Genomic DNA, 13,230 nt, shown 5'->3' with positions numbered 1-13,230 from the left:
CCGTAGAAAGTGATGACCAAGAGAAAGTGGAGTTGTATAATATGAGTTTACAGAATCCCTACAAAGAAGCTGAACACTGGCAGTGATGGGGAAGAACCACTGATGCTGGAAGCAATTCATCAGAAGGAAGAGCACTGGTATAGACTATTATTCTTGCCCCATTTAAGCACAGAAACGATGGCCTTTCTTACAGTAAAAAAGGGCCTGGCCTGAAATCTGACGGGAGTGGCAATATTACACTACCATGCAACACTCAAAAGGAAACATCACGGTTAAAAAATTCACTTGTTCACAATAAGCGGCAGCTCAAACCTTGCCGGAGAGTGTCAGAGAGTCATCAAACTTGAACACAGAATTTTAAATTCATGACGGTCCTCTCATGATGTTGGGCGCCAGTGGTTGTGGATGGGTGTTCGGCGTGATTGTGTTCAGAGTTGAAGGTGGTATTCCATATGAAAAGACACTGCTGTGATTTTATTACATTTATTTTTAACTCTCCACCCTCCAGCCGTTCCACCCCCAGCATCACTCGGACCTCCTATGCACTGTGTAAAAGAATTGATGGTTTCATTTAATTTGGGAGTATCTAAATTAAAAGAACCATGGGAAAAGGGATGACGATTGAGAACGTATATTTATATGAGCTAGTAGCGTTTTGTTGTTGCCGTGAATAATCTCAATAAACAGATTTTAAAAAAACAGGTAAGTATGTAAGAAAGCCTCAGTGGATACTTACTTATCCTGATATTTGCTCTTCAGATATTGTATTCTCTGGTGGAGTCTCATGTTTTCTTCTTTCAGAGCCCACTCATGCTCATTGCGGGCAAGCACAACTTCCTTCAAATTCCGCTTCTGATATGCTAGTGACTGACCTTTATAAAGAAGATAAGACATTTCTCATAAATTACGCTTCAAATTCCCTTGTTGAAATTGTTTCATTGATGCACAATAAATGCCAGGTTGTATAATGTGTGCAGTGAAAAAATATATGTTCATCATAATTGGAAGAACTATTCAAGCTGCAAAAATGTTAATAGCACATTTAGCAACAAGAGCCTTTACACATGGCGCTCCCGTTCCCCATAAATGAAGTACATAAAATCACTGACTTTTTTATGATTGATGTTATTTGTGAAAACAATATAAAGCGTAGAGATGCACCACAACAATAATCCAAAAACGAGAACAAAGATGTGATTATTTTCTTTATTTTTTTGTTTTTGGAAAAATTTCACATATTTGCAGTGAAGCCAGCCAAAGCATTTCGGCCATGAAATTGCCTTCTTCAGGGCAAGTATAAACAAACGAAGTTCAGCCTCGTAAAAGCATCACAATAAAGTTTAAGAATGGAACCACTGTATTTTGTTAATATTCTATCTTATGTAAATGAATTTATATAGCGCAAATCACCAACCGGTCTCTAAGCGCTTGCTTAGGGAACCCGTCCTGGTATTCCCCTGTGAGATAACCCTGGCAGGGTATCCGCAAGGTGAAAGCCAGGCATCCCGCCACGAGCGGCCGTTGTGGAGATTAAGCAAGCTATTGCCCAGAGTCGCAGAGTGTGAACCCGTGAATCGAGTAGGCACCGGAGCGAGAATTGTCGAGTCCATGGACATTTTAGGACTCAAGACCCCGCCGAGCCGGGAATTGAACCCTGGTCCCGGGCTGACCTCTGCTTCCAGGTCTGCCTCCTCTAACCAGTGAGCCACACTTCTCCACTTCTCTGCATCGCAAGCATTATTAAACATTGTTGTTCTATTCAAAAGGTAAATATTTGCCGCAAGAGTGACACCCTAATAGGGTAGTGACAATAGTTACAAGGGCTAATAAGCCCAAACAAGCACTATGATAGGTGATGTAGCAGCCAGCATCCGTCCGCTGCACCACGGTGTAGAGGATAAGGGAATATACACAGTATAGTGGATACCGAGGAAAGGAGGACCCACTGAGGTGAAGAAATTCTATTTATATAATAGCGACGGAGTGAGATTTTCATACAGTGTATGTACTTCTTTGGATTCCACATGTGTACAGAGTTTTGAAAGTCTTATTGCGTGACGAGACAGGCAGCATGACTTCAATGTCGAATTTTCCCTGAAGAAGGGTGAACTCACCTGAAATGCATTGGGATTCGCAAACAAGTTGTGTTCTACTTTGCTTTATTGTGTGTGATGATGTCTCCTATCTGCTGTGCTGAGAAACTTTGTGAAACAGAAAATTAGTTGCATTGCGATGGGCTGAAGCAGAGCTTTTCCTCCTGCCTACAGGACCTAATGCCTTTTTGTTTGGAGATTGGGCGGAGCAGGGCGCGCCTTACGTCCAGTAGGCTTGGGCAGATGCAGATTATGTGCACAAGATCCTCACTTCTATTTCCACAGAGGCGGCAGATGTGCTCTCCACGTTTCCTTTTCAAGGGAGGTAAGTGCTGAAGGATGCCCAGGCGATATCTTAAAATTTTTTCCTTAATCATGATTTTGAACCGTGCACTCAAGTAGGGTTGTGGATTGAGGGCTTTATAGGCACTGAGAACAGACTAGTTGTGTGCCCTTTTTACCAGAGTTGCTTTATCTTCGATTATAGATTTTAGCTTTTGCAGCTTTAGTTACTGCTATTTTGAAGCTCACATCGGTTGCTGGGATATCCCACAGATTGGTTAAGCCTAGTTTCGATAGGGAGTCTAGGACCTCATAGACTCCCTGGTGGGTGAGTTTCCTCGGTGTGAAAGTTTGTCCCAGAGGTGTGAGATTAGTGAGCCTTGGTCAACTCGCCTGATTTTATGCCAGTTTTTTATGAACGCCCCCCTTCTGGCCACAATCTGTTTCTGTAGACCAAATTCTAACCGGATTTGGGCTGGGGAAGCATAGTTCGGGATGTGGAAGATCGTTCTATAGGCACGGATGATGATTTTGTCCAAATTGATCGCATCCCTCTATAGCATTGGCTCGCTTCCGTAGGTTAACGTTGGTTGTAGCTTAGCCTATAAGACCTGTAGTGGTGGATCTACGGTTAGGTCCAGTAGTGCTTTTTTTAGGGGCTTCATTGCTATTGTTGTTGTGATGTCTTTCCTGTGTAGGGCCTCCATCTGGGGTTTGATGTCTTGTAAAACTCCAAGGTATTTGTATTTTATTGCAGTTTCTAAGTGATACCCGTCCAAGTTCCGGTGCAGCTATTTCTTTCTATTGTACATTATTGCCATTGTTTTTGTTAAGTTAATATGAAGAGTGTTTACTTGCGAAAAGTCTTAGGTAGTATTCAGTAGGTTCTGTAATCCAATTGGCGTTCTGTTTATTAAGACCAGGTTGTCCGCATATATAAGGTTGGAAAGGGACATATTTCCTAGTTTCAGGCGTGTACTGTGCTTTTATCCAGTTTCACCAGGAGGTCAGCCATGAAGAGGTTAAAAGGGGAAGGAGCTAGGACACACTCTTCTTTTAGCCCTTTGGTGGTGTTTATGTGCCTGGAGAGGTGTGGCCCTGATCCCAGCTTTAGTTTGACCCAGGTGTTTGTGTGTAGTAAGATCAGCTGGTTTAAGAGGGCAGGTGGAATACCCTATTTTTCTAATTTCTGCCACGGTCTACATGACCAAATGCAGATCTGTAATATATGAAGCATGTAAATAGTGGTTGCTTTGCCTCTTTGACTGCATCAATCAGCAGTGACAGGGCCAAGATGTTGGTGATGGATCCATTTGTCTGCAGAAGCTGGTTTGGTTTACTGGAATGATGGAATTTGATGAGGGCCAAGATGTAAGTTCTTCTAGGATCACCCCTTCTTAGTATTTAGCCTTGTTATCGATTAGAGAGACTAGACAATAGTTGTTTGCATTACACTTGTCGCCCTGCTTGTAGATTGGAGAGATCGTAAATCCCTTACAAGATTCCAGGATGGTTTCTTTCTCCAGTGCCTCGTTGAAGACTGGCACCAGAGCTTTACTCCAGTTCTATGGGTCATGTTTGTATAGGATGGGTGGTATTCCGTTGGGGCCTGGAGCACCTTCTGATCTCTCTTCGGCTATTTGCCTCCTGATTTACTGCGCTGATGTACTATGGAGTTCTTCGTTGCTGGTTTGAGGTGCTTCAATGCCTACTGCTTCTACTCCTTCGTTGGATGTGGTTTGGCTCTGTGTAGTGCCTGAGTGAGTGCCCCCTTTCATTTTGGCACAGGACTCTTCTCTGGTTTTTTCTCCTCTGATCCAGGCTCTTGGAGTGATGGTGCTGGAGTTTTGGTTTATGGTTCAGTCTGGTACCTGGGTGTGTGTCTTCACCTGGTTTGGCACAGAGTTTTTCACCGATCTTTTCTCCCCCTTGACCCTGGCTGTTAAAGTGGTGATGCAGGTGTTTTGCCCACTTTTCCTCTGAAGTGGGAGTTTATTCCTTGGTGACTTGGCCGCTGGAGGGTGTTAATTGTCCACCAGAACCGAGCAGCGTTCTTGTTCTTTTAATCGTGCAGCAGCCTTGCTCACAATCATTCATTTTCTTGTCTTTTTTGTCCCTTTTTGTTCTTTTCTGGATTTTCTCAGTTCTCCTTGCAGGGTTACGTTTGAGGGTTCCTGCGGAGTTGCCTTAATATTTGGTTTATGGAGCGTTTGAGTCTTCTGACCTGTGGAGTGATTATGTTTATTGAGTGGTTCCTTGCTGTTGACCCCTTTTTAGGTCTCGGCTGAGCGCGCGGAAGCGCGTTCTCACCGAGAACCTATTGTCGGCGGGTGTGCTTCCCAGGAGACAGACACTCCTGGCCGCGCGCATCGCTTGGAGGCGATTCCAAACTGACACGCGCTCAAATACGAGCGCTGTTGCCAGTTTCTTGCAATGCGCGCGTGGCTCCAGTACGAGCGCTGTTGCCAGTTTCTTGCAATGCGCGCCACTCCAATACAACACACTCATGCACAGAAACACACGCACAAGGGCAAACACACGCACGCACATACATATAGAGACATCACCCCCCCACATACACACACGCGCGCACACACACACAAGTGCACCGAGCCCCCCCGCCCCCACCGTCACCGTCGCACACATACATACATACACACACGAGTGCACCAAGCCCCCCCAGCCCTTTGGGAACTTACCGGGCCAATGTCGCGCAACCTCCTGCTGGCGGCTCCGGGGCTCTCCACCGCTCACAGGAGCCCCGGGCCGCGAGACGCATTGACTCCGCCTGCCTCCTCTTCCGGTCTGGACCAAGCCCCGCCCCCGTCACAGGCGCCCTTGCCTGACTTCCGGTGCTGGCGCGGCGGGATTCCGGTGGTGTAGACCTTTATTTTTGGGAGGAAGTGAGTTTGTGTCAAAATAGATTTAACACTGATCCTGCTGAGCCGGGGAGACTTACATCCGGTGTTATTTCATTAATGCCACAGAGCACAGGAATTTGTTCTGTTTTTGTAAAGGGAACGGACAGATTCAAACATGCTCTCCGCAAGAGTTATAAAGCGTCCACAGCACGGACTTACACAATTTGAAGGAACAAACAATGAAGCGTATGTACTGGTATCCCCGTGTTCATTAGAAAGCGCAGGATCCTTTTTTGCCCCGAACTGTGTAGCTAACAAACAGCTCTCTGATACATGGCGTTATTTTCGTTCTATTGGCAAATATCAATCTGTTAGGCCGGCTTTCTGAGACCATCAGAACTACAAGCCTGCTTCACCTCGCACTTGCCAACGATTGGGCAATTTCCATCCGCCTCCTGTCGAGTCTGTTCTCACGATGAGGGTCCTCCTGAGAGCTGGGGTGAGAGTACGGGCTGGAGAGAGGAGGTGCGTTTCATTGACATGAAAAAGAATTAGAGGGGTTCCTGTAAAGGTGTACATAGAAACTGACAGATACAATTGAAAATGAGCAATAGGCGCAAAACGCAAATATGCCTGTGCACACAAGAGCTCTGCGCACCTGGCATTTATGAGAAATAACCACAAAAACTGCACATATAAAGGGAAGCCCTCGGCTTATATGGATCCCTTTTTGCACGACTCGACTGTCCATTCCACCTGTGCCTTCCAACATACCAGTTGCGTAGCCAGGCGACCTTTTTATCATTACCTCACTTGTAAGCACGCAGGCATGCCGTACTAGATGGAATGGGGAGGAGTGTACCAAGCTGTACTACAGAACGGTTAAGAGAACCATTAAACCAGGCTTTGTGCTTTTTCCCGTTCAATGTCTCAGGGTCGTCAGCAGGATTGGAGCCATGTCAGTGCCAGGTCTGCGTGTGTACCTACCTGTCCCAAGCCTGTCTCTTTTGGGTCCCTTTTAGGAATAGCAACAGCGGGCACAGGGGGTGAGTGGCAGAAAACGTGAAAAGCCTTGGTGCAAGGTCATCGGTTTAGAGAGAAGAAACGTGACCGCACAGATCCAGCCCGAGGGGACGCCGAGAGAATGTGTCCCTGTGTATCTAGGGTGCGTTTCCACCAGCTGCCCGGGGCCCGGCGCTGTTTGCTCAGCCTGACTCTGCTGATAAGCCAGGATTCCAACTTGTGCAAGAGCTTTTGACTGGATTAATTATCCCCGCCTCTGAAAATTCAGTAAAAGTGGCGTTTTGTAAACAGAGTTAGATCTTGCAGATTGCGGGGGCGGGGCAGGGGTGACACGCTTGGGTGACTTTATTGGGCGGGCGTGTCAAGGCTTAAAGGGACTCACCGAGGGCAAATCTGAGGGCTGACCTAGTAGCCCTCTTTACAGCACAACTATGTAAAACGGAGTCCCGTTGTGAGATGAGACGTGCCTGAGGTGCATCATCAGAGCTGTGTGAATAATAACTGCGTCAGCCCCGTGCGTGAGGTGCATCATCAGAGCTGTGTGAATAATAACAGCTGTGAGCCCCGTGCCTGAGGTGCATCATCAGAGCTGTGTGAATAATAACAGCTGTGAGCCCGTGCCTGAGGTGCATCATCAGAGCTGTGTGTATAATAACTGCGTCAGCCCCGTGCGTGAGGTGCATCATCAGAGCTGTATGAATAATAACAGCTGTGAGCAACAGAATACTCTTGCACACACTCTCACTGCTCACCAATTCAAAGTTTGCTAAAAAATGTATGCAACGCATTGTCATACACAATGCCAATAACTCAAACTTTAATGCTGCGAGACCTATTGCATTGTAAATGCTTGTTTAATCCTACCTTGATGGCGTATAGATCCCTGAAGATCATTGTGAAGTTCTCCCATGTGGCTAAGGGGTATGACGTTGTGTCGAATTCTTGACGAAGGAAGACTTATGCATTTTCTGAGAGCTTCTCTACTGAATTCTTTGCCAATTGTTTTTCTGACCTGGTTTACAGTTGTGGGGTTTTGCTTGAGTGTTACTTCTTGTGGTAGGTGGTCACTTTGTTTGTTGTCTCCCAAATGGTAAGAGGAGATTTTATGAAATACGGAGTGTAACAAATGTATAGTTGAGAAGAAAAGTAGTTGTTGTTGAGTGAAATGTAGGTGCAGGAGGATTGTCCTCTTGGGAAGCAGCTGCTCAGGGCCCTTAAATTGCGATGTTCTAGTTCTCGTAGTAAGTAAATTGATGATCTGGTTTGCCTGTTTAGGTGAGTTGGTCCCTGGGTTGGAATTTCCCACTCCTCTGATAGATCCCAAAGTAGGTCCTCGTTGCATGAGCTGCCCAAAAGGTGAAGATTGAAATATCCCGCTATTACCTCTTATGGGTGGTTTTCAGATGCGGGATCTGTTCTAATACTCCCTGCATGAGTAGCCGGATCCTGTCAAGGTCTGGTGACAGTTAGTTGTTTCGACGGTCAGGCATCTACTTTGGCAGACAAGTTCACTCAGTGGCCTCGGTGTAATGTCATGTTTCAAAGTCACTTTAAGGGTGTTTTAACTCTGTGTGTGCTAGTGCGATAGCTTCAGATTCAGCCAGCGTGTTGGTCAGGCGTAGGCTCTGCTTCAGGGTAAATAGCTTCTTGATCTTGTTACATCTTTAGCCTTCAGTTCTATAAAGTACTGATTTAACGGAAATGCCAGGCAGGTTTTGTTTGCACTTGACCTTTGTTTGTCACAGACATGGTGAGGGTTTTAGATCTATTTTTGACAGTACGGACTGAGGTTGCTAGGTCATGTATGTCCCACTGGTTGCTTGTTTTGCTCCATCCCAAGTCTTATGAATATGCAATTGGTTATCACATGGATGGGTGTTATCAGCTGACAAAATGGTAGCCATTTTAATGGCTATGGGCCCAGTCATAGAGGGCCCGGTGTTTATCTTTTTGACCAACCTTGGACCGAGTTTTTAACAGTGGATGAGGTATTATCTGCTGAGAAACATGTCAATTCATGTGCTAAACTGTGATAATAGTGTGCGGTCTGCACCTGCAATGTTTCTTTCTTTAACGTCTTAGTGGTTGTTGTTTTTTTTTTTTAAATGATGTGGTTTCTTTTATTTTCAAATTAATTTCAGTTTTTGAGGGTGCAGAGAGCTGCTATTGCTAGGGGGTGTTTGCCTCAATTGTTGCAGGACTGGGTAGTGGATCTACTGCCCATTTGAAGGTATATGGGTATTTTAATGTTGTTTGGTTGCACTGATGTGATACTCCTTCCTAACTCATCTGTCTGTACTGCTTGTGTCTTTTTGATGTTCATTAAAAAAAAAATGCTCACTGACATATTCGGATGAGACCTCCCAAGGCCACTTCAGAAGAAAAACACGTCTGGGGCGTCACCATCCCTAAGGTGGTGGGGGCAGTAGCTCGTCTACCGCCCCTTTCGACGGTCTACATAAGGTGGAGGGCTCTGTTAACTGATTCAGATTTGTTTAGATAAATCAGTGGGGAAGAAGAACCACCTCCAGCCTGGCCAGCTGGGGCTCTCCCTTCCTTCTGCTTCTAAAACATGTGGCTGCAGCTCCGGATGCTAAGAAAGCCCTTAGTATGGTAATATGGCTTGCAGTCAGATATGGAGCAACATTGTGGAGAGATGCAATTTGTATTGGCCCTGCTCGTCTTTGACATGATCCATCCATTAGATTAGAAATAAAAATACAATAAATCAGTGAACATATGTCGATATATTCTCTGTTTTCAAGAAGTCACTATTTATACTCTTCAGATCATTGTTCTCATTAGTTGATGCCAGCGGTACTCACTTGCCTCCCTTTGTTTATATGGGCAATGAAGTCCCTCCTCACTTTTTACCTTACCTTTCAGCTGCTTTGGAGAGAGATGGATGACGGAAACAAGGGAAGGCCTGAAGCAGCTTCAGGGCGAGGTTTATCAGAGAGTTGCTGCCGCGGTGAAAACCACCTGCGTTGTTGAGGAGCCCCATGCATGCTAATGTCTGCTGGTGATTCCAAGTGGTGGGTACAGGTACTCATTTTAGGGGACAAGGACTTCTTTTTCAACATCAGCCTTTGACCCAGAACAAGAGAAAGGGGTGGAAAGGGAGGCAAAATGAGGAAAAGAAACATGGGAAAACAGTGACAAAGGGAGAAAAGAGGGGTAGAAAAGAACCTGTAAGAATAGGCAAAGAAATAGGAAGAAAGAAGTGGTAGAAGAAATAGACATAAAGTGGATTCCAGTTTAGGCTGCTTTGGTATTTGACAACCCTGGCATTTGTCACCAGTGGCCTTTATGTTAAAAATTCAATACAGATTCTTACCTGTAGAAAACGATGGCTCCTGTCTGGTTATTTCTCTAAAAAGTGTCTGAGCTAAATGCCGGTATCCCATCTCACGAAGCACATCACAGAAAGATTTGAACACGTGTTGATCTTCTGTCTTCAAGATTTCAAGAAGTTTGGCAACTTTACGCTCTGTAGAATCTTCCAGCTGAATAACAGAAATTGTACTCAAGTTTAAATTATTCCGTTTTAGAAAGAGATGCTAGTGTGCTCACTGGAATGTAGGTACTGGTGAGTTCAGAACATGCCTTTTATTCTATGTCTACCATTATTTTCTGATCTCTCTGGTACCAACAAATGACAGTTTTGTATAACTGCAAAGCCCTCAGGCTGTAATCAATAACAGAGTAGTATTTGTGTCTACATGACTGAGATGGGTAGATTGGTACTGGGTAAGGTCACCTCAAGCAAAATACCTTTTCATTGAGCTGCATCCCTGGAGCACATTGCCAAAGGTAAAGGGAGTCAAAGGGAGTCAAAGTTAAACATGGCAACACTTCCTACCACAAGTAAACCGTCTCAATGTGTCTTAGGAAGTGTAGTCATCTCAGCGTAATTCCTACGCTTCTGATTTTCTTTACTGCGGACTCGCCAACTTTCTCTGACCAAAACAAGTAGGATTTTTCAGGTTTCAAACATGAGCATAATGATAACATAACAGGAAATAATATCACATGATGTGACATAGATCAATTTACAGATAATGACAGTGTGCTCTTGGATACGGAGAGCATCACCAAGAGGGCGGGGCGGATACACTTATTGAGCTATCTTACTGCGCCCCATTGGAAATGGCAGCCGTCTAGCATCTACTACCCATCCTTTGCTAAATGAACATAAGTGATCTCCACCTCTACTCTTGAGGTCTCATTTATGGGTGTTTTGCCCTCGGGGAGCGCAGCAAGCCTTGCTGCTGTGCTGCCCTACGGCAAAAGAATAGGGCAGGAATGTGCTGTATCTATTAGATACGGTGCTTTCCTGCCCTTTTCACAGGCGCACAATGGGCTGCAGTACACCAAAGCAGGCACCTTTGCACCATGGTCCAAGGTGCCTGCATCGCAGGGATGATTCTTTATTGTGCAGGAAGGGAAATCTTCCTGTACAAAAACACATGAGGCTTTTTCCTCTTTCTATGTGTGCTGCAGAATTAAGCACACATAGAAAGAGGGAAACGAGGAGAAATAAAGATATTTCTCCTCGTTGTGCCTTCGTTACACCTCCCCTGGGAGGCATAATGGATGTGGCTAGGAACGCCCCAGCAACACCCATGGAACACCCCTTTCATGCAGTTTTCTGTGAGAAAGGGGCACATATTTATAAGGCCATGAAAAGCCACGTAAAAGGGCTTTACGTGGCCTTATAAATATGCCAGTGGCACAATGCGCAAGCAGAACATAAAAAAAGTGACATTCTTGTGGCGTAAAAGTGCCTTGGCTTTTTTATTATTATTGCTGCCTCTGCCTGTGTCCATCAATTGCATACATTTCCAGCTTTCGCTCAGGCCCTACACCCTCACTCACTAACCCGACTTGGTCCTAGTGAAGCTCGTTTAGAAAACCTTAGCTCAACCCTTGGTAGCTGTGGTTTCGGGCAGTGAGGCTTGGTCAAACAAACAAGTAAGTTCAAAGCATTTAGAAGTACAAAAACAGCTGAAATATTGGAGAAGGAAGGAATCCCTGTCTGTACCTTTAACTTCATTTCAGACCCCATCAGACTCTAAATAGGCACGTGCCTCACAAAATAGACGCATGAACTCATGTGTAGAATGTAAAAATAATGAAATACTCTCTGAAAGTGAAAGGCTTCCAGTGTTGAGACACAGTTGGGTTGAGACAGGAATTCACACTTTAACAGATGAAATCCAGCAAGAAACAAGCAAGATATATTCAGTGGATGCCATAATCTGACATTAATGGTGTTATGTGATGTGACAACAGCTGTTCTTCATTCTACCCATTAACAAACTTACTAAAGGAACATTCCCCCCTCCATCTCTGTGACGAACTGATATCAACCACGGCATACTAACACAATAGGAATTAATATACACAATGGATGAAGTACTTTATGTTTAGTCGGACTAGAAGCAATTCTTGCAAAAGGAATTTGGAGTCCTGATGAAGCTCTCAGCGTCGGAGAGTGAAACGCGTTGCTGCTTGCTGTTTTTCCCAAAGAAGATCAATGAAGAATATTCACTAGTGCCTACAAGTTGGGAATTTCTGGAAGATTTGTTGCACTGAATTCATGAATGGACTGATTATTACAGATGATTATATTAGTACATTGATGTTGCCTCTCCATTAGTTGAAATTGTATGGTATTCTGGGTCTATGACAGTTGATCCTGGGGGTTGTGCAATATTTCCTTTCATTGAAGGAGGACTTATCGGGGGACGCAACTGTTTTGTTATCTTAACTGTCCATTTATTTGTGAAAATTGTTTATAATGTTATCTTTCTTACAACTAGGGCAGAAATTATTTATGTATTGCATTTTCTGGTTTAATCCAGTATGATTTGGTTAATTTTTTCACTAGGCCTTTTCATGATGTTCTATAAACTTAGTTTGGTGCAAGTATAATTCAGACGTGGGGAAAAGATGGCGGCCGCGTTGAGCGGCTGAGCAGCAGCGATTCGGGAGTGAGGACATGGAGTGATGAGCTGGTTTTGCCTCAGAGCCGGTGCTTGACGATTTGGGTGATTCTCACGGTAACAAATGTTTACTTACCGACTTTCGCTGCCACCGGCTTTGCTTCGGATGCTCGCAGCGTCTGGGATCTCAGTTTGCCTGGAGTCGGGTAACACGGAAGCAGTCGGCGGAGTTAGTGGGCGGAGCAAACCTGGTGCACTCACGGTCATTCTCAGCGCTGGAGGGACGCGCTGCCGACCCGAGAGGATCGAGAGGGGTAAAGTGATCTGCTTCAGGGCCAGACAGCGAGGCAGCAGGATGGCCCCAAAAGTCAATATCGGCGGGAAGTCAACTAAGAAGAAGAATGTGGGCGAAATTGTGAGCACTCCCGCAGCAAGTAATGTTGGACAGAGTGAGGAGTCAGCTTTAACACCAGTGCGATCTCAACCCCCAGCGAAGGAAGTCAGGCCACCAGCGGACCCGCCAAACCACCGCTACTACTACTGCGAGTGTCAGCATAGTGGAGATGTTCGCCCGTGGTGGTAAGGAGAAAGGGGGTAAAGCTCCTGTAACTCTGAATGAAGCAGAGGTTGGAATGGTTGGTGGCAAGATACTGTTGGAGGTTCAGAACGACCTTGAGGCCAATGAAGCCGGCTTTTCAGACCGAGAAGGTAGAGAGGGGTCAGATCTGAATGCTCCCACGGTTACTAATTCAATAATGACTACGGTTGGGGGCGCTTCAGACACACTCGCTCAAGTTTCCCTGGTTAATCCTCCAGATGAGAATAACACCCAGGCAGATACTGTCAGTCTTATTCCTGGCTCAGCAAATGTAACACAAATGGAACGTCTGGAGGGTATGGGAGGCAGCGCTTTCAAAAACCATGATTTGACTAAGGTTGACCACACTGTAGTCAGTACTATGTCTGTGTCTAAGGGTATTATCTCAACTGAGGAGACGGCGGCAGCCAGCAACACTGAAAGTG

At 45.3% G+C, this 13,230-nt stretch overlaps 1 protein-coding gene across 1 annotated transcript in view; it reads right to left on the bottom strand.

Annotated features, from left to right (window-relative positions):
* The window catches only part of LOC147726657 (uncharacterized), a 48,067-nt gene that overhangs the window by 16,186 nt on the left and 18,651 nt on the right, over positions 1 to 13,230 (bottom strand). Inside the window, exons 3-4 of the mRNA XM_086960715.1 lie at positions 9,597 to 9,765; positions 737 to 872 (exon numbers count right to left, since the gene is read on the bottom strand). Of these exons, the coding sequence (XP_086816841.1) occupies positions 737 to 872; positions 9,597 to 9,765 (305 nt within the window). The remainder of the gene's footprint in view (positions 1 to 736; positions 873 to 9,596; positions 9,766 to 13,230) is intronic.

The sequence above is a fragment of the Lissotriton vulgaris genome, chromosome 3_1 (assembly GCF_964263255.1).
Source record: "Lissotriton vulgaris chromosome 3_1, aLisVul1.2, whole genome shotgun sequence".
NCBI classification, from domain to species: domain Eukaryota; kingdom Metazoa; phylum Chordata; class Amphibia; order Caudata; family Salamandridae; genus Lissotriton; species Lissotriton vulgaris.
This window is presented reverse-complemented; position numbering and strand designations above follow the sequence as displayed.